Consider the following 22,280-nt stretch of genomic DNA (forward strand, 5'->3'; position numbering starts at 1 on the left):
TATAATAAATAAATCTTTAAAAAAAATAAATAAATAAAATAAAATACACAAGTGTAGAATAATTCCTAGAGTATATCTGTCAAGTGCAAAAGCATTTGCAGAACAATATATATATATATATATATATAGCACAGTATATATATATATATATATATATATATATATATATATAGCACAGACATATGTTGAGAAACAAGAAAATTGAGAAAAAAAAAAAAGCCTAACCTACTTCTGTCTATAGAAGCACAAAGGACTCTGAGAGCACCAGACTGCCAGTGACACCTCTTGGGGTAGGGGGTAGGGGGTGGAACAAGAAAGGAACCCTCTTCGCATTTCATTCTGTACTTTTAAGAGAGAAGTAATGATGGGAAGCAATGATTTTCATTATTCATTTTGGGCTTTTTTATATTTCCTAAGTTTCCTACAATGGAAATATATTAATTAGATTTTAGAACTAGACAAAAAAAAAAAAATGAGTCCATCCTGAGTGCCATTGTTTTCAGGATTTAAGGAGAATGTGGGATTGGTTTTCATCTGTAGACTGTAGTCTCCATGCACATTTCTGTGGGCTCTATATGTGGGCTCATAAAGGTACAAGGGGGCAGGTAAATGCTGGAGTCCAGGGTTTCAGAAAAAGTGTAGACAGCACCTGTTTTAATTCCTGAGTCCTATTTTCTCCTGTGTGGCTTCCTGCCTCTGCATCCTGTCCTGTCCTAGCAATTGAGTTAACAACCCAGGCATATTCTCCCATTATCAACAGACTGAATCCTCCCATCTGTTCTTACAGACAAGCAGTATTGTTAACTTTGAACCTTGGCTCTTCCTTTCTAGATGCCGTGTTTGCATTCCAGTTGCGCAATCCTGTCCACAATGGTCATGCTCTACTGATGCAGGACACCCGCCGCAGGCTCCTGGAGAGGGGTTACAAGCACCCAGTCCTCCTGCTCCACCCTCTTGGGGGCTGGACCAAGGACGATGACGTACCTCTGGAATGGAGGATGAAACAGCATGCAGCTGTACTGGAGGAAGGGGTCCTGGATCCCAAGTCAACTATTGTTGCCATCTTTCCATCTCCTATGTTATACGCTGGTCCCACAGAGGTGAGCAATTCCCTGAGCTGAGCCAAACACTAAGAACACCGGCTAAAGCTTATTAGAAGGGTAAATACGTTTTGGGAATCAATTCTTAATGAGAAGATTCTACTTTCCCCACCCCAGCTTAACTTTTTCTAATTTGCATTTGTAAAGATGCTAGAAGCATCAAGTCCAACATAAACACATTGCTTGGCGAATACGGAGGTTGGACGTGATTGAGATAGATAGATAGCACAGCTCGCCTGAGTCATAGGGCAAGTAGTATTCGTGTCACCTTTCTGTTGATGTGATAAAACACCATGGCCCACGTAACCTGAGGTTGTGTGGGCTTATGGATCCAGGGTGGTAAGTCTATCACAGCAGGGAAGCCTGGCAGCAAGTGGCAGGCTTGAGGGCAGGAGAAGGAAACTGAGAGCTGACATCCTTTACCACAAGCAGGAATCAAAACAGAGAGCAAATTGGAAGTAGATGAAGCTTTTTAAACTCAAAAGCTCGCCCCTAGTCACATACTTCTGTCAGCAAGATTGTACCACCTAAACAGCAGCACCAACTTGGGACCAAGTGTTTAAATGTCTGAGACTAAGGACAACCTTTCTCATTCACCACCACTAAACGAACAATTTATTAGTTCCGATTGCTCTATATGGCTCCTATAACCCAGGAATTGTTTAGAAGGTAATTCAGTAATTAGTTCATTGTTGGCAGTCAGGTGATGACTTAGAATCTGTAATTCAGAGTCCTTTGTAAGTATTCTTAGCTGCTTGCTTTATTAAGAAAGAATCCTATAGCTCATGACTTTAAAACTCCAGTCTTAGCCAATATAACCCAGCTTGAATAGTGCTAGAGGCTTAACCTCACACATGTCCCCACTACTTTTAAGTGACCTGCCCCTTTCAATCACTTCAAAAGCAAAATTAGAAGAATCAGCGTAAAGAGGAACCCCTGACCATCATGTCCCCTATGTGATATTTTCCAGGTCCAGTGGCATTGCAGGTGCCGGATGATTGCAGGAGCCAATTTCTACATTGTGGGTAGGGATCCTGCAGGAATGCCCCATCCTGAGACAAAGAAAGACCTGTATGAACCTACCCACGGGGGCAAGGTCTTGAGTATGGCCCCTGGCCTGACCTCTGTGGAAATCATTCCATTCCGAGTGGCTGCCTACAATAAAATTAAAAAGGCCATGGACTTTTATGATCCAACAAGGTAGGTTTCTGAAGAAGAAAAAAAAATTTGACATAACAACTGTCCTGATGAGGGAAAATTTTGACCCTCTGGAAAAGTCTCCAGTCTACAGGCTTCTAATAGGAAAGACACTCTTGAGTTAGACCTGCTCTTGCAAATGCTGTGTCCCCTGACATTGTTGGCAGAGTCCTCTGCATGTAGGTGTTGGTCCGTAAACATTTCTCTTTGGTCCGATGGATATAGCTTACTAGCAGAATACTTGCCTAGTATGTGCACAGCACTGGGTTTGATCTCTAGGAACCCCACAGAAAGTTCTTGAGCTGGGCATAATATTACATGCCAACAGTCACAGCACAAGGGAACCAGAGGCAGGCTGGTTAAAATTACAAGGTCATCTTTAGCTACATCAAGCTTTAGGCCAGGCTAGGCTCCAAAACAGTAATACAATTGCTCCTTTCCATAGATATGCCTTATGTAGACACTGTGAGTGCCTAACACTTAAAAAGTGAAAGGACACGGGGAAAGACACTTTAGAGTGAGCATTTATGTATGGCACATGTCTGCCCCATACCAAGTTCACACAACAAGTTAATCTCTGGCCTCAAGATATAAAAGAGCAGGTGTGCAAGAACCACTGTGTAGACACCTGCTTTTATCCCTCCTTTGTTCCACAAGATTCGGAGCTAAAGACTGAGACAACTGCCCATTTTAAAACATTTGGCTGTTTACAGAAAAAAAGAAAAAAGAAATGCAAAAAATTAGCAATGTAGCTCCAGGGGTCTTTAAAGCTACTTCCCTCAGCTGAACTCTGTTGCTGTACTGACAGGCACGAGGAGTTTGACTTCATCTCAGGAACTCGCATGAGGAAGCTCGCCAGGGAAGGAGAAGATCCCCCAGATGGCTTCATGGCCCCCAAAGCGTGGAAAGTACTGACAGATTACTACAGGTCTCTGGAGAAGATCAACTAGGTGCTCCTGGCTCTGGATTCTTCCTCAAGTGCTCTCTGACCATTTTTTTTTTTTTTCTATTTTTGTGATTAGCTGCTCTGTATCCAATTGCTTCTCGGTGACTTTTTTAAAGTTAGTATTTTGCAATGAAGTAAAAAAGCTGTACCTATAATTTAAAACCAAGTTCATTATGTCTATGAAGCTCACACTGGAGACCGAGTCTTAGGTGAAAGCAATATTGTTGTACATTCCAGAATGAAAGCATTTGCACTCTACTTCATCTCAGCGGTATGTCTCCAATTTCTTAAAAATGTGACTGTGTGGCTAGCTGACTAGCCCAGAACAGAATCATACTTTCCAGCTTACTTTTGCCAGCCTGGAACCTCAGTGTCACTTACCAAAAGAAAACACACACACACACACACACACACACACACACACACACACACACACACCATTCTGTCACTTCAAAGGAAATGTGTTTTACATCAGGACTTTTTACTTTGTGACTACACATACCCTCACTGCCTGATGTATGAGCTGAAGATGCAACTGGAAGAAAAGTATGTGTGAAGATGTGAATTAAATCTTAAAGAACAATGTAACTATACATCTGTCATGAAAATGACATCATCCAATAGAGAGAGAATCTCTAATGGCCTTCTATGAACAGTTACTCTAGTTTGGCTGGCACTTTTCAAAAGTATGGTATGCTTTGATCAAAACAATTTTTCCTACAGACTAAACCATCAGGGTATATTGTAGACTACTTTCCCCACACTTTGCTGTGGCCATAGTTATTATAGAAGTACCTAATTGATCACTGTAATCAAAACCAACCCACATATTAATGAGAGCTAAAACTTGATTTCTGCAGCAAAGATAAAATCCAAACATCATCCTAGTGAAGATATATACATAAGCTTTGAGAGCTGCTGAGCACTGTAATATACAAAATTGACATTAGTGAATACCGCCAACACTAAAAGATTGCCCAGCCCTCCATCCTTCTATGCCAGGGCCCTGCCTACCCTAGACAACACAGGAACAGGTTCCGATTTCTTGAAGCTACTTAATGAAGCTCTCCTTGAGGATGCTAAAAAGCAACCACCTTGGAGACAGAAGGTTTAGAGTATCCCAAACTCTTGATGTTATAAGTTTCCAGAATGAAAACTGTTGTGAGACGTCCTTTGATGGTTTATTTGCTAAGAGGGAATTTTGGTATTTTATGCATGGTTCATTGTTGCCAAGGATTACATAAAAGAAAAAGCATCTTTACATACAGGTTTCTTTGGAAGAGACCACAGACTGAAAAGAAAAACTTGATTTTTTTTCATACTGCCACGTTTTTTAAAATGCTAGGAAGAGCTCTATTGAGAGTAAGTTATATACTGTGACCACAGCAAAGTGAGTCTTCAACTGTATGGTGCCTGTGCTCACTTACATCAGAGCTATTCACTGCTGCCTTTAAAGCTATGTATTCACTGAAAACATGACAGGGTTGTAGTGCCTTAGCAAATGAAGTTGTGATTTTAACGACAGTAAAGTGCCTTTCTGCTGTAGCACACAGTATAACTGTTTCAGTGTCCCGCTGATACCTGTTCTTATTCAATAAATCTCTCAAAGACCACGCTGGCTGGTGCTTTTGGTTACTGCCTCAATGGCCACTTCAGGGTGTCAGAGCAATGTCTAACTGGAGAGCAGTGTCAACTCTCTTCCAGGCGCCCTTATTCACATCGTTTTCACACTTGACTTTCAGATGTAAATGACTCAGTCTTAGCTGGACAACTGCTTCTCAGAGGTGACTGGGTTACTTATGCCCCTCTGCCCAGAATTTCACTGCAAGACCACCTAAGGTGATGAAGCCAAAGCCCTTGCTCTTATAGGAACAGATCTTATTTTGAGACCCTCCTTAGCAGCCAGTATTCTGTGTGCCTAAGGCAGTACATTTCCACTCTCACCCTGGGGGAAGATGGGGCGTTAGGCACACAGCTCTTGCTTCTTCCTGAGTGCCTGATGTACTTCTAATGGCATCGTGCAAGTTCTTTGCTACTGATCTTCACCATTAATATTAGTAGCACCATAAATATTAGTAATGTAATAGCCAACTCAAAGCTATCACTTGGTGCTCAGCAGGTAGACTGTTTGCCTAGCATGCACAAAGGCCTTGGTTTGATTCTCAGCACTGTATAAATTAGACACGGTGGCACACTTGTTTATTCCTGCATTGGGAGGTAGAGGCAGGCATATTAGAAGTCCAATGTTTCCTAGGCTATGGAGTGAGTTTGAAACTAGCCTGGGCTGCATGAGATCCAGTCTCTAAATAAATAAATAAACAAATAAACAAACAAATAAATGGTATCATTTGTAGTTCCTTTGTTTTCTCCTCAGATCATAGTTGGTGGCTCCTTTTATCAATTAGTAGGGCACAGAAGTCCAAGAAATGTTTATGTACATGTGTCACTCTTGAGGAAGTACAAACAAATCCTGGAAAGGCATACATATTTATCAGGCCCCAATATTTCTTTCTAATCCATCTGTCCTGCAAGAAACCAATCTTGGTTCCTAAGAACAGCAAGTTTGCATTCCCCCTCCCCCATTCCCCACGTTTCTATTTGGCATCTGAGTCTAGCAAGCATTTAGATTCTGCATAGGTGTCCTTCCAGGCAAGAAACCAGTGAATCTGACAGACAAACAGGTTGTTCTTGTGTCTAAAGGTTTAAGGGAATGGTGCAGCTTTTGAATGGCTCAAATTTCCATTGTCTGCTAAGAGGCACAGTTAGAGAACCGTCTTCATAGGGATACTGAACTTTCCCAACCCTGGCATCAACATAGTTCCTTGGGGAATTCTTTTACTGGGTCTCACACACAGAGAACAGTTACCAAACGAAGATGACATTCAAACAGTTCACTATATGCATTCCAAGTACTAATGTTGTTTGTACTTCCTCAAGAGTGACACATGTACATAAACATTTCTTGGACTTCTGTGCCCTACTAATTGATAAAAGGAGCCACCAATGATCTGAGGAGAAAACAAAGGAACTACAAATTGTTATTTTACTTAAATTATTAAAAATAAATGGGCCACTTCCTAGATTGGAACATTTTAGCCAGGTTCTAGAGGTGAAAAACTATTCTATTCTAAGGCTAGCAAATCAGAGTGGGGAAAACAAAAACAAACCAAAACTCTTCATTTGGAGAGAAGTAAGCCGTGCAGAGAATAGACTAGTATGAATGGAGTAAGGAGCTGTGTGCTTATCTGCCAGGAAGATTTTGCAAAGACAAGGATAATTCAGGACAGATTGAAGACAACGGTGTATTTATTGGGACAAACTGCAACTGGAAACACACCTATAAAAATAGAGTGCCAGGCTATAATCCCGCTTCTTTGGATTTTGTCAGGAACACGCCAGGTCTAGATGCCTTGTATGTTCTCAAGATTCCACCTTTCAGAATTAAAAACAAATGAAAGCTACAAACGTCTGAAGGTGGAACCCAAACTCCTCCCAACTCAAGCAAACAAGATGGAAAAGCTGGTGTAGGGGTGAGTACGGGCTCAGCCAAGCCAGCCAACTTGTTCAGTTAAACACACAGCACTGGTCCAGTGCAACTGGAACTGGAACAGGCAGCAATCTGCCCTTTACTCTGTCAGAGGAAAGGGCTTGCACTCACTGGAAACAAAAACCTGTGTTGTGTTTCACTTTCCACAGCTCTCTGGTATCATGCAAGCTAGTATAAAAATATTAAGTTATTTGACCAACACTCTCCCCATAAGATTTTTTAGAATGAACTACTAGTCTCCTTTTGTTCTTAGTCTTAAGGTCTCCAACAGACCCCTATACTCAAAGCCATCTATTTTAATAATTCAAGGAGTTCTCAGAACAACAGGCAGAGTGCCTGAAGGCCAATGGAGGAATAATAGACGGCCTTGAGCAATCCTTGCTAAAAATAAAACCCATTTGGAGCTCAATATTTAGATCGGTTCCTTCAGCTCCCCTCTGATGCCAGGTGGTCCACCTGCTTCAAATAAATTATATTCTAGATTATCTACAGTTGGTTGCTGCCAACAGAATCCTAGTTGTGTAGTCTTTCTAAGGTGACTATGGCCTAGAAGTGCCTGTGAAGAGGCATAATGACATATGCAATCTGTAGAGTATCTGATTTCTGAAATCTAGTGCATCTTTAAAACAATGTGGTCTACACTATTTCTTGGTTACACATTTACATATCAGTTATCAATTCTTTTTGTTATTTGGTTAGAAATGTGCCATCATGCTGGGCATTGAGGCTCCAGGTAAACTGATGCAGGAGTTTCAGGACAGCCTGGAAGACCCTCTCTCAAAAAACGAACACCTGAACTATCATGGTTTCCAAACCCATGTTTTTTATGTGTCCCACAACATGGCACTAACATTCACTTTATCTTAATTCAAAGCACAAAAGCTATCTAAAAACAGTCTCAAAGCAGATTTATTTTGATTTAACGTGTTCATCGCGTGAGTTTGGCTGCTTGCGGGCGCCAGAGTTTGCCTTGGAGTCTCTGAAATGGGAGTGACAGAAAATTGTGCAGGAGGGAACTGGGTGTTGGGAATGAACCTTGTATCCTTTGAAGAGCAGCAAGCACTCTTAACTGCTGAGCCATCTTTCCAGTCTCCACAAAAAAAGGTTTAGAATTGTAAATATTAAGACTACCACAGGGCTGGTGAGATGGCTCAGTGGGTAAGAGCACCTGACTGCTCTTCCGAAGGTCCGGAGTTCAAATCCCAGCAACCACATGGTGGCTCACAACCATCCTTAACAAGATCTGGCGCCCTCTTCTGGGATGTCTGAAGACAACCACAGTGTACTTACATATAATAAATAAATAAGTCATAAAAAAAACCATAAAAAAAAAGTTAAAAAAAAAAAAAAAAAAGACTACCACAAAAACAACCCCTATCAGAATTTTAGTAATACTCTCACTGGCTACTATTATAAACAGTGTAACAATTACCAGGTTTGCCAGCATGTCTCAATTAACATTGTGAAATAACTTTCTTGATTTGATTTCATTTACATGGTAACTTTTCTATGCATTAGCTACTTTAGTAGGTTCAGTTAGATTGTTTCATTGTCAGGTCCTCTTAAATATGATTGCAACCTATTTATTATTTTTAATTGTGTGTGTATGTGTGTCTAAGTAGGTAGGTGTATGTGTACATGTGAATGCAGGTGCTCACAGAGGCATTAGATTCCCATGGAAATGGAACTATACACCACTGTATAACATGGCCAACGTGGGTGCTAGGAACCAAACTCAGATCTTCTGCAAGAACAAATAGTACATGATCCTAACTACTACATCTTTTCTCTGGCTCCTTTGGACAGAATTTTCCCCAAACATAGAGGATGGTACAGCTTTGAGATACCAAGACAATGCTGGAATTTTATTCATGTAGGCTATACCCTCACCTTTAAGAGAGGCTTAAACATGTAATTATACAGTACCCAGTTTATTTCATCCAGAAGAAAGCCACAAGATGTTCACAAGTAACCCACCTACTGTAGAAGAACAAAGCCAACCAGTGAGATGCTCCTCTCACCTTTACACAAGCAGCTGAGCCTCCAGACACCGTCATCTCGAATCAAACCCGTAAATTACAGATGTTAAATAATACTGGTTTATTATGGTCCATAGCAAAATATTTATATCATTTCAACCCAGCTCTTAATGAATTCCTGCTTTAACTGCAGGTAGGGAGTAGGATTCAGCAGGAAAGAGGTAGTGAAAGTTGACTCAAAGTCAAAACTGACTCAAACACTGAGTTTAAAAATCTCAATTTTAAAAGGCATGAAAACAGGAGACATCAAACCAATTGGAAGTCATCCAACAGTGAGATTTCAGAGAACCATCGCAGGGCTTTTTCATCTTAGTCCCTAGAGTGTAGGCCTAGAGATGACAGAAATGGCTTGGAGACTGAGACACAGTTGGGTGGACAAGATAATGCCGTCAGTAACATAGTAGCTGACATTTGTGCAGTGACTGCAAGGCACACTACTGAGCGCCTCCATGCTATCGCACTGTCCCAACTCCTTAAAAGTAGGTGCCACAGTGGCCTCAGAGATCAGAACAGAAACAAAGCAGCCCGTAAGCCTGATTCAATGTGTACAACCCAAAGCAAATGCTTTAAAACCTAACAGCCAACCACGTATGTGAAATGTCTCTCTAAAGCAGAATGGAAATTACAAACACTCAAAAGTTACTTAAATTATATGAAAATAGTTTCTCTGACTATTAATGCTTACAGGAGTCATGGTTGTTGGGATTAGTGTATTTCTCTTCATCTGGTTAGAACCATAAAAATTCAGTGCTATAATTGGATAATCTGAATTTAATAGAAGATGAAAAAGACACAAAAAATATACACATCAATCATTTCTGAACATGCCATTACATTGAAATTAAATTACTAAAACTCATATTTAAACAGAATAAATCAACATTAAAATGTCTGCTATAAAAATGTGAAATCTCAACTGCAATATAAAAACTGTCCAAACACAAATTTTATAAACAACAAAATCCGCAATCAAAGCAACTGAAAACAATCAAGAACTAAGTGGAAAACAAGAATCAAAAGAAAGGGCCTTTTATTGTAAATTATAAAAACAGGATATATTTCTTGGCGGCTTGTATTAGCATTCATTTCCCATCATCTTTACAATCTTGCCCAGCTTGCTTTTTGCTATCCTACGTAGTCTCCTGCAATCTATAACCCCGAAACACAAATGGAAGAAGAAAGTGTCTGGTAGGTTCTTGTGAGACACATTACTAGAGAAATTAACTCAGTAAACATAGGAGAACTTAGTTTTCAAAGAAATAAAACAAATAATAAAACCAAAAGCATTTTTGTCATCGTTTAATCTCTCTGGTGATCCAGAGGCACCTTAGGACTGTGCTGTGGCGCTGTACTCTTGTTCTGTCACGTCAAGGTGCCTGAAACAGAATTCTGGCTACTGGAGGTTTGAAAAAGGAAGAGTTTTATATGTGGTTCACATAGCATCAAGTGACTACAGATACAACACAAGAATTTTGAAGTGTATTATTTGAACACATTTTATACTATAAATGAGAAAAATTTTTAATTTAAGTTACAAAGTGAGTATTTTTTTAGCACATTTAGTGTTGACTATTTATATAAACTATCATTTTGTTTGAGTGACCAAATGAAATTTGAACATAATTAAAGAACATATAACTTTCAAACAACATTTAAGGAGTACAGTTACAGACCTGTTACACTGAGAATTATGTACACACATTAAAGAGTACTGAGGTTTCACAAACCCTTTCTTTTGAAAGGTTTTCAATCCTTCTTAATGTAATTCAGTGTAAAACTTCAAAAAGTCTACTCGGTGTCATAGCAGGATGAGGTGGATTCACTGCCGATCACTGAGCAAATTGTGTTAGTTATCTGATTCTCCTGACAACCATTATAACTGAGACATGTTCATATTCAGATGTGGTTGATTCAACCAACCGCAGAGGAAATTTTCAACTTTAAAGAAAAAAAAACGGCCCAAACAAGTGACACCTAGGAACGGCTGAATCTCACTGGATCTGTCAAATCCTGCCTTAAATCCCAGTTTTGCTACAGACTATCTGGTGCTTTTGGATTCAGTAGTTGGGGGGAAAAAAAGCTTCTAAATTCAAACCTATCTACAGAATATTTTAAAAAAGTGGATATATACATTTGATATACACTCATACACACACACTCACATTCATACTCACATGTCTAGAAACCAGCACCTAACCACAATCCATTCTTCACTAATGACTCGACAAATCATTTACTACATTAAGACCAGCTTAGACTCTATAAGGCTATAACAGCATATGGCTAAAAAGGTCAAACAAGCACCCACACTCAGGCTGCACTCAGTTTCCTCCTCATGATTTCTGACAAGCAATAACCCCATTTATATAACAGACCAAAGATCTGAGTATGTAACCACATGCCTGGATTTCCCTCACTACTGTACAGATGAGCACATCCCACGAGATCACTGAACAGTACAAATGATCTTTAACTCCTAATCTAAACAAACATGAGTCAGAACATTCTGAAAGGCTGCATCCTTTGATTTCTTCATCTTTTCAATTGCCCGATGCAGGTCTTGCTGTTGCACAGGCCGGATTTCATCTTCATCATGACTAAAATGTAAATAAAACAATCAAATTGCCAAATCTCTTTAGAGTATACCTACCTAAAATATTTTACCAAGATTCAAAAGATGCATATGTTGAAAATGAATTTGTTTTTAATTACACAAGAGTATAACAACAGTTTCTTCCTCCTTCAAGAGCCCAAAGAGAATGACAACACATTGGACCCATTCTAGAAGGTATCTATATATGAGTATATGAAAGACACTGTTTTAAGATTTATTTTTATTTTTCTTTATGTGTACGAGTGTCTGTCTGCATGTACATATGTACACTATGGATGTGTCTAGAGCCTGGTCAGAAGAGGGCAGCAGATTCCCTGGACCTGGAGTTACAGACAATAGTGAACCACCTTGTGGGTGAGCCAGTGCACTGAGCCAGCTCCTTGAAAGACAGCTTTAAAAAGCAGTAGGAGGTAGCAAAGCAAAATGGCTGTGTAAGTCACTTCACACCAAGAATATAAGAGCAGCACATTTTCACTAAAGAAAGCTACTCAAACAGATGCACAATTCTAACCAGGAAATCAAGTTACTCTTGTGAATAGAGGACCAAAATCTAGCATTCCTAGGCATATAAATAGATTTATGTGCTTGTATAGCCTTTTACAAGATAGAAGTAAAATTTAACACTCAATTTGAAAAAACAAATAATTCGAATCCCCTTCACTTTACCAAAAACAAGACAACAACAAACAACCCCTGGTATATTCTGCTACTTGACAGTTTACAGACACTTGGTGAAAAAATGTTTCAGGGAAAACAGGATGATTCAAGTCTAATAACCAGATTTTCCCACTGAAATTTTCAGGGCTTTCCAAGGTTTTTCTTTCATTATTAATGTAATTAATTAAGCAAAGTTTATATGCTATTTGTTTCTTTATTTTTTTTTTTTTCTGCTAGAAGAAAGATCTTTGGAAGGTAGATTTCTGTGATGTTAATGTGCTGAAATAGCTAGAATTATACATGGGCAGTACACACATGGGATGCATCTCTCACATGGGGCAGGAGGCAGCAGTATGATGCTACTGTATGGCAGGAACTTCATGCAAAAGTGAATGAGTTTTAACAGTAGCTTACTATGGTACACACTGTAATTAGATGCATGGATACCACAGGCTGGCAAGTCAGGGTCACATGGTATGAAAACTTCAGAGCAAGAGAAGAATTGGCAAACTCCTTTAACATGAGCTCAAGGTATATTGATTTACTAAAAAATTCTTTATTAGAGAGCTGACACTCTTAAAAGATACAAGGTGTAGTGCAGCTTCGGGAAAAAGGCCTTTTCAGAATCTTTCTCCAAGGAGTTAATTCAGGGTTAACTTATTTTTTCTGAAATAAGGATGACAAAGTTGATTTCTCAAACTCACCACACTTTCAAAGTGGTTCCAAGTGAAATGGGAGTCATGTTACATGTTAGTAACTGCATTATTGTTAAGTTGAAGCCCTGTCCACACCGCCCCACACACCTTCCTTATGTGTGAAGTTTCTGAAAGATACAAACTCATTTCTACACAGAAAGGAATTTTAAGGTACAGAAATAATCTATAGATTCGAGAGAACCCCGTTTTCCTAACAAAGAGGGCAAGCCTGGGTTTCTGTGACTCACCCCATTGTTTATCAAATAAAACTCAGCATTTTGCCCCTTAATTCTACAACATCCCCACAGCAATTTTTCCATTTACAGACGTCTTTAGGAAAATGGCAGTAAGGGTAGAGGAGTAGCTCAGGAGGTAAAGCACTTGCTAGGCCACCATGAGGACCTGAGTATTGTCTCACATTTAAAAAAAGAAAAGGTGGAGTGTGCCTGTTATCCCAGGAGTGTAAAGGCTGTGACAGAGGGTCTCTAGAGCTCACTGAGCAGCCAATCTAGTATAACTGGAGACCTCTGGGTCAGTAAGACCCCATCATTTCAAACGCTGAGGTAGTAAAGAGCGGTAAGGCACTCAACATCAGCCTGTGTGCACACAGATGAACATATATCCATATACATACACACATACAGGAAAATGCCAATAAATAATAAAGGCACAAGTTGCTAATTCAATTGTCTTTTTTCTAAAAGTAATCTAGTATAAAGCAAAACAACAATAATCACCTCATCAAAAATGTTTGACAAATATCAGAAATTGAGTCTATACAGTTACCTTTCTTCTGATGTAGAATTGACATATTCCCTGACACAGAGGAGGGCAGCATCCCGACACATTTCTTTCAGGTCACTTCCTGAAAATCCATCAGTTTCCTGGGCAACTTCTAGAAGATCTACATGTCTATCCACCTTAAACAAACATGAAATGTTTATAATAAATATATAAAGTTAAGCAAAATACTTACAAATATCCATCTGAGAATTAATGTTCAGAATGTTGTAACAGCCAAGTAAAGAGAAACGGCAAGCTATTAGTACCATAAAACTGTAATTTAAAAAAAAATTATTTTCATTATTTGTCATTACATCTGAAACATGTGCACGTGTCTTTACTGGGTCTGTCTTTACACTTAAAATTCCTTTCTAGCACAATGATACCTGAATACTAATTCAATTTAGCACTTGGTTTTGTCTTTCTATCTAAGCTTACAGGGCTTGGGAAATTTAAAACACACTAATGTACAACAAGGGAAAAAATAAACAAGAAAATCAATGTATTCATGTTTATTATCCACAATCTAAGGTCTCATTTCCAATGCTAAGCAGCTTAGACATATAATTTTCATTTAATCCTGCAAGTAAGCAGCACACTTTTCATACTCTATTAATAGTCTGAAGGCTGGGCTAGGGTAGACAGGTCATAGAAGCAGCATGTGAAGAGGCAGCAGACGTCCATCCCTAGCTTCTCACCATATACCCATTTGCCACAATAATTTTCTTCACTCCTAAGGAATGGAGGCCACCTTTATTACTCAATTTCTAATTATGGAATATTTTGTTTTAAGAACAGTAATTCTATACAGGAAAAAAAGATTAAAAAATAAGTTGGGTGCTTTGATGCCTGTTATTCTATCACCCCAGCAGCACTCAGGAGGCACATCAAGAGGGAATGAAGGCTAGCCTGGGGCTACCTATTAAGTACCAGGTCAGCCAGCAGCTAAGGCTACACAAAATACCTACGTTTTTCAAACTAACAAATTTTAAAAGGAGACATTATAAAATTCTTAAAGAATGATTTGACAAATTTTGGATTAAGCTGTTCTTTGAAGCTCTAAAATTCTGTGCTGAATCTACCTGGCCCTGCGTTTTTTTAATTGGGAGGTTTAAACATTTTTATATTTATTTAATTTTACATGTATGTTTTGCCCATATAGATATATGTTCAGTGTGTATGCCTGATGACCACGGAGGTCAGAAGAGGGCATCAGATCCTTGGAACTAGAGTAGAACAGATGTGATCCATCATGTGGATGCAAGAGCAAGAAGTATTCTAAGTCACTGAACCGTCTCCAGGTCCTTCTGGGAGATTTTTAATACTGTTTCATGTTCATTGCTTGTTATGGAGAGGTTTAAACTACTTACCCATCTTGGTTTAAATTTAGTAAGTCATGTAAAAACTTCTATACATTTCCTAGTTTAATACAGTTTTAAATCTATTGCCTTCATGGTTTCTGAACTTCCTTAGTACTGTTATAGTGCTTCCCTTCTCATCTCTGACTTTAATCATTCAGGTCTTCTCTTCTATTAACTGGACTCAAGGTTTGTCAATCTTTTCAAAGAAAGAACTGTTTGTTTCACCGATTCTTTGTATTTTTTGTTTGTTTGTTTCTATTTCATTAATCTCTGTCCTGATTTTAGTTATTTCACATGGTCTACTGCTCTGGGAATTTTTTTCTTTCTTACTTTCCAATGTCCTAACAGGCATCGTCAGGTTATCTGAGATCTAACTGTGATGCAGGAACATAGGACTGTAAGTTTCCTTCTTTGGACTGTTTTCTTGGATCCCATAGATTTTGGAATGCTATTTATATTTCCACTAATTCTAGGAATGTTTTAAGTTTTCTTCATTTCAACAACACATTCATCATTCAACTCTGCAACTTGACCTTCAAATTAGTATCATCCTCCTTAAATAGAAATGCTAAATGAAGAGAAGTTGGGCGGGGCTGGTGAGATGGCTCAGCGGCTAAGAGCACTGGCTGCTCTTCCAAAAGGTCCGGAGTTCAATTCCCAGCAACCACATAGTAGGCCCCGACTATCTGTAAATAGATATGATGCCTCTTCTTGCATGTAGGTGTACATACAGCTAGAGTGCTTATACATATAATAATAATAATAATAATAATAATAATAATAATAATAATAATGGTAGTAGTAATAAACAAGTACTTTTTTTAAAAAAAAAAAGGTATAGAAGTTATTTGTATTTGATAAAAAGGAAAAAAAAAGATAGACTATTCTAACAACAATCTTTAATTTAGGGTATAGGAAGCAAAAGGAAACTCCTAAGTAAAGACTCTGTAAGACACAGGAAACACGTACAGTAAGGACACTTCTGAGGAAGGCAGAGGCTAAACATTACATATACATCTCATGAAATGTTACAGTACTATCCAGTGTATGTGAATTCAAAATCAATACGGAAAGAAAAAAAGGAAATATGAAATATAAATACACTACTGAACATGAGACTGCAGGGGGGATAGAAAGCAAAAAAGAAGGCACATTTCATAAGAACTTAATGAAAAACAAATCAATTAAAGCTTATAACATAGTAACTGCAAACAACTAAACTAACACAAGATATAGACATGATAAAATTGTGGCTGTAGATTAGAACAGTCACATAAGCTGAAAGAAGTAGGCTTTATGTTCTACTTGAAAGAAAAATATATAGTTAAAAATAGATGATAAAAAATTATACGTAAGGCAAATATGAAGGGGAATGGATGTAACAGTGCTTTTAGTTGTGGTAGATCAGATTGAGGTGGACTAGAGTATAATATTTATTCAAAATGTATAGTTGAGGAAATAAGTCATTGCAGAATGATAAAAATTTCACTAGAAAAAGAAATCCATCTGCACCTGGACATACACCTATCATTTCAGAATATAAAGAGCAAACATTAACTATGAAGCAAATGAGCAAAATTTTTTGCAAACAGGGTAGTAACATATCTTTCTTAAATGCTAACAGCTTACACAATAAACTCTGATTCTACTTAGCACATGATAATGCTGCCTTTATTAAATGTACGCTATTAATGTGAGGCTTTTAAAAAACAAAATTAAGGGTTAGAGAGATGGCTCAGTGGTTAAGAGCTCTTCCAGAGGTCCTGAGTTCAATTTCTAGCAACCACATTTCTAGCTCACAACCATCTGTAACAGGATCCAAGGGCCTCTTCTGATGTATCTAAAGACAGCTACAATATATATATATTGTATATATATGTAATATATATACCCTGCTGCTGCTGCTACAAACATGTTACAGGCCTGGTAGCATTGCAAGCCTTTAATCCTAGCACTCAGGAGGTAGAGGTAGGGATTTCTGAGTTTGAGGCCCACCTAGTCTATAGAGTGAGTTCTAGGACAGCCAGGTTTTCACAGAGAAACCCTGTTTTGAAAGGGAAAAAAAAAAGTTACAAGCTGTCTACTTATTCAATATACCATATACGTAAATTCCTGTTCATGTGGTGGTGTGCTGAGGCAGGGTCTTGCTATTATAATCCAGGTTAGCCTTCAACTTTCAGTTTTTCTGCCTCAGCTTCACAAATCGTAAAACTTGGTTGAGTGTACCACCATGACAAGCTTAAATTATTTTAAATTAAATAACTATATTGGTTACCTCAACTATCTTCTAATTATTTCTAGGAACAATATTTATACACTAGTTCAGAAGATTTGCTAATTTACTGTGTTTTTAGACTGATTCCTCTGTGAAAGGTTTACCGATGGACGGTGGTTCATTCAAATAGCACGGTACCTATAAAAAGTTCTCCTCTAATTTCTACCAATCCTAAATCTGACAGAGGACTAATATCCAATATATACAAAGAACTCAAGAAGCTGGACTCCAGAAATTCAAAAAACTCCATTAAAAAATGGAGTACAGAGCTAAATAAAGAATTCTCAACTGAAGAATATTGAATGGCTGAGAAACACCTGAAAAAATGTTCAACACCCTTAGTCATCAGGGAAATGCAAATCAAAACAACCCTGAGATTCCATCTCACACCAGTCAGAATGGCTAAGATTAAAAATTCAGGTGACAGCAGATGCTGGCGAGGTTGTGGAGAAAGAGGAACACTCCTCCATTGCTGGTGGGATTGAAGGCTGGAACAACCACTCTGGAAATCAGTCTGGCGGTTCCTCAGAAAATTGGACATAGTACTACTGGAGGACCCAACAATACCTCTTCTGGGCATATACCCAGAAGATCTTCCAACTGGTAATAAGGACACATGCTCCACTATGTTCATAGCAGCTTTATTTATAATAGCCAGAGGCTGGAAAGAACCCAGATGACCCTCAATAGAGGAATGGATACAGAAACTGTAGTACATTTACATAATGGAGTACTACTCAGCTATTAAAAACAATGAATTTATGAAATTCTTGGGCAAATGGATGTATCTGGAGGATATCATCCTTAGTGAGGTAACCCAATCACAAAAGAAGTCACTAGATATGCACTCACTGATAAGCGGATATTAGCCCAGAAACTTAGAATACCGAAGATACATTATGCAAAACAGAAGAAAACCAAGAAGGATGACCATTGTGGGGATACTTCATTCCTCCTTAGAATAAGAAACAAAATATTCATGAAAGGATATAGGTACAGAGACAAAATTTAGAGCTAAGATGAAAGGATGGACCATCCAGAGACTACCCCATCCGGGAATCCATCCCATCATCAGCCACCAAACCTAGATACTAATGCTCATGCCAGCAAGATTCTGCTGAAGGGACCCTGATATTGCGGCCTCTTGTGAAGCTATGCCAGTGCCTGGCAAACACCGAAGTGGATGCTCATAGTCAGCTATTGGATGGAACACAGTGTCCCCAATGGAGGAGCTAGAGAAAGTACCCAAGGAACTGAAGGGGGCTGCATCCCTGTAGGTGCAACAACAATATGAACTAACCAGTACCCCCTGAGCTTGTGTCTCTAGCTGCATATGTAGCAGAAGATGGCCTAATTGGCCATCACTAGGAAGAGAGGCCTCTTGGTCTTGCAAACTTTATATGACCCAGCACAAGGGAAGGCCTGGGCCAAGTAGTGGGAGTGGGTGGGTAGGGGAACAGGGGCCGGGGGAGGAGGGGTATAGGGAACTTTCGAGATAGCATTTGAAATGTAAATAAAGAAAATAATAATAATAATATAATTTAAAAAAGAATAGTAATGAAAAAGTAAAAAAAAATTCTCCTCTAAATAATTATAAAGTATTCAATTAAAAGGCAAAAAGCCATTTGTCTAAGATGTAAATTCCTTACCCAGAATATAGTATTTTAAGAATTTTTCTGAAATTACTAAAAAAAACATGAATATATGTAATTTCTTAGAAAAGGCTATCTGGCTTTTATCTTGGCTCCCTAAATGGTTAATAATCACAGACCTAATCCTTGTAAACTGGTGAGTTTTTAACTTTATAAACAGTATATATAATTGCTATACAGTTGATAAGTGACAAATTCAAGTGATGCTGGGAAGTGGGGCCTGACAGAAGGTGTTTGGTTCATGATCAAACCAATTTTGCAAGTTTGGGATTTTTCTTTATTTTTTTATTTTTGCTTTCTTTTTGCCCCTGTGCTTTAGATGAAGTATCAGAATGTGACTGCATATTGTTATCATGCGCTTGAACTTTCCAACATCCAAAATTGTGAACTAAATAAATCTATTATATTCTATTACAACAGCAGGAAACAGCCTAGCAGGAAACAAATTTGGGCACTGGAGAGATAGCTTTGTGGTTAAGCAACAACTGCCCTTCCAGATGTCCAAGGTTATGCTTCCAACACTGACACAGTGGCCCTTCAACTGTCTATAACTCCAGTTCTGGGAATCAAACTCTCATCAATCCTCCAAGGCATCACACACACATATTACACTTAAATACATACAGGCAAACCCACATATATAAATTTTGTAATTTATATTTATATATAATTTGTATTAAAAGAAACTAATTAAAGCACTGCTCCTAAGGATAACAAGAAAGTTGTCAGGAAAAAAGATGTAAAACCAGAAAGAGATTCACTATCAGAAATAATGATCCATCCAAAAAAAGAAATACTAATTTTTTTGCTCTTTAGTAATAAGACAAATTGATCCTAAAATCCCCATGGGGGTGGAGGAACAACTAGGTCTAACAGTACAAGACATTACAGTTGTCTCCAAGAGAAAACAATGAGTACTGAATACTAGCACAAAAAGACCCAAAAGACATTATCAGCTGATCCAGACAAGGACATGATAACAAACTCTAGCAAGGAAAAGACACTCAGTAACTGGCATTGAGACAGCTGAATTAGACCCACATTAGGTCCACATTATAGTTTTAAGATCCACATAAATTTCAAGCACATCAAAAATTTTATTTTATATTTTTAAAGATTTATTTATTATATAAAAGTACACTATAGCTGTCTTCAGACACACCAGAAGAGGGCATCGGATCTCATTACAGAAGGTTGTGAACCACCATGTGGTTGCTGGGATTTGAACTCAGGACCTCTGGAAGAGCAGTCAGTGCTCTTAACCGCTGAGCAATCTCTCCAGCCCCACATCAAAAATTTTAAAACCTAAGAAAAAGGCCACCCTGATTAGTGTACCTTCCTAATGGAAGAACACGAGCCACCTAAGGAGTCCTTTCCATTGTGACCTCTCCTCTACCATTAACCACATTCCACCCAGTGTCCTGACCCAACTACCAAATTGCAAAAAGAGCCACCAAATTATCAGTGAGAACTTGCATTGTGAAAAACAAACAATTTGAAAGAGAGGAAACAGGAACAACAGGAGACGTGGTTAATGAAGGAATAAGTTATTAACTATGGATTAACAGACTTAGACAACTTCAAACTATCAAACAGGTCAGAGATGCTGTTCGGTGACAGTAAGTGCTCAGTCAGCAAGTAGGAGATCCTAGAGCAGTAAACAGATCTGAGAAATGAAAAGTATAGTGAAGGATACTAAAGTATAGAAAGATACCCATGTATGTGAGAAGATCTAACTGGACTCAGTGGGCTAGGTTTCCTAAAATGATATAAACCTGGGAGGAGGATGTGTTTAAAGAAGAAAACTGGGAAGCCGGGCGTGGTGGCGCATGCCTTTAATCCCAGCACTTGGGAGGCAGAGGCAGGCGGATTTCTGAGTTCGAGGCCAGCCTGGTCTACAGAGTTAGTGCCAGGACAGCGAGAGCTATACAGAGAAACCCTGTCTCGAAAAACCAAAAAAAAAAAAAAAAAAAAAGAAATCTGTATACAAACTTAAAAAAAAAATAAGTAATGCCAAAAAAGAAATAATAATAATAAAGGTTCAGCCAGGCAGTGGTGGCGCACGCCTTTAATCCTAGCACTTGGGAGGCGGAGGCAGGTACATTTCTGAGTTGGGAGGAGAGGCCAGCCTGGTCTACAGAGTGAGTTCCAGGACAGAGAAATCATGTCTTGAAACCACCCCCACCCCAAAAAAAGTAATTCCAACGAATCATTACAAATGTTTAGATGAAATATGAATGTGGTTAAAATTTTAAAGTAAAAAGAATCTTTTCAAGACTACCACTAAAAGATTTACAACAGGCAAGCATAAAAAGTGTGGAAGTCACAGGAAAAGTGGAAGGAACGGGATGATGCTGGTTCGAAGGGCCCCTCAGAGTTCACAGTGACCAGACGACAAGTTTGGCATGGATAGAACTCCGTTATTTGGGCTGGAGAGATGGCGCAGAGGTTAAGAGTGCTGGCTGCTCTACCAGAGGTCTGAATTCAATTTCCAGCAACCATGTGGTGGCTCACAACCTTTTGTAATGAGATTGGATTCCTTCTTTTGGTATGTCTGAATTCTGCTGTGTACAACTACAATGTACATAAAATGAATTCTTTTTTAAAAAAAGACGTAAGAAACGGCAAAAAGCTTACAACTCATTAGACAAAGGGCAAATCTAACACAGCAGTCCCTTTATGAAAAATACTGCATTCAAAAAATAGGCGAAATCTGTAAGAAAGAAAACCAAACTCTTACAAATACCTGGCAGTCCAGGCTACCCTTGGACGCACCGCCCTCCGCGTCCGTCAGCCTCCTGAGCGCTGAGACTCTAAGTGTGCAGACCACTGCCACTGTCATCACTTCTAAACTCTCACCTCAGTTTTAAAGGTACAGCAAGGAAGTTAAACCAAGAAACAAACAGGAAAACCTCTTTAAAAACTACTCCTATAGCTGGGCGTGGTGGCACAGGCCTTTAATCCTGGCACTTGGGAGGCAGAGGCAGGCGGATTTCTGAGTTAGAGGCCAGCCTGGTCTACAGAGCGAATTCCAGGACAGTCAGGGCTATTCAGAGAAACCCTGTCTCGAAAAACCAAAAAAAAAAAAAAACCAAACTACTCCTACATAGCATAAAATGGTGTGGAAAATGTCACAGTATTTTAATCTGCAGATACGTTACTCTTTAAAAACTACATCAAATACATGGTACTTAAGAGTTATATTAACCAGTGGAGAGTTTAAAAATAATTAAAGTGGGGGGCTGGTGAGATGGCTCAGTGGGTAAGAGCATCCGACTGCTCTTCCGAAGGTCCGGAGTTCAAATCCCAGCAACCACATGGTGGCTTACAACCATAACAAGATCTGACGCCCTCTTCTGGAGTGTCTGAAGATAGCTACAGTGTACTTACATATAATAAATAAATAAATCTTAA

General features: G+C 38.7%; 2 protein-coding genes across 5 annotated transcripts in view; one reads left to right on the forward strand and one right to left on the reverse strand.

The window, feature by feature from the left end:
- The window catches only part of Papss2 (3'-phosphoadenosine 5'-phosphosulfate synthase 2), a 71,299-nt gene extending 66,443 nt beyond the window's left edge, over nt 1–4,856 (forward strand). For 2 of the 4 annotated variants that reach the window (XM_021192670.2, XM_021192677.2), the window contains exons 10-12: nt 832–1,100; nt 2,071–2,300; nt 3,106–3,698. In XM_021192670.2, the coding sequence (XP_021048329.1) occupies nt 832–1,100; nt 2,071–2,300; nt 3,106–3,247 (641 nt within the window). In that variant the 3' untranslated portion in view covers nt 3,248–3,698. Of the gene's footprint in view, nt 1–831; nt 1,101–2,070; nt 2,301–3,105 lie in introns of all 4 variants that reach the window. The other 2 variants (XM_029536582.1, XM_029536586.1) reach the window with 1 other exon arrangement.
- A 4,727-nt stretch (nt 4,857–9,583) lies between these two features.
- The window catches only part of Atad1 (ATPase family AAA domain containing 1), a 45,954-nt gene continuing 33,257 nt past the window's right edge, over nt 9,584–22,280 (reverse strand). The window contains exons 9-10 of the mRNA XM_021195744.2: nt 13,582–13,715; nt 9,584–11,426 (exon numbers count right to left, since the gene is read on the reverse strand). Coding sequence (XP_021051403.1) covers nt 11,306–11,426; nt 13,582–13,715 — 255 coding nt within the window. The 3' untranslated portion in view covers nt 9,584–11,305. The remainder of the gene's footprint in view (nt 11,427–13,581; nt 13,716–22,280) is intronic.

Source organism: Mus pahari, chromosome 1 (assembly GCF_900095145.1).
Source record: "Mus pahari chromosome 1, PAHARI_EIJ_v1.1, whole genome shotgun sequence".
NCBI classification, from domain to species: domain Eukaryota; kingdom Metazoa; phylum Chordata; class Mammalia; order Rodentia; family Muridae; genus Mus; species Mus pahari.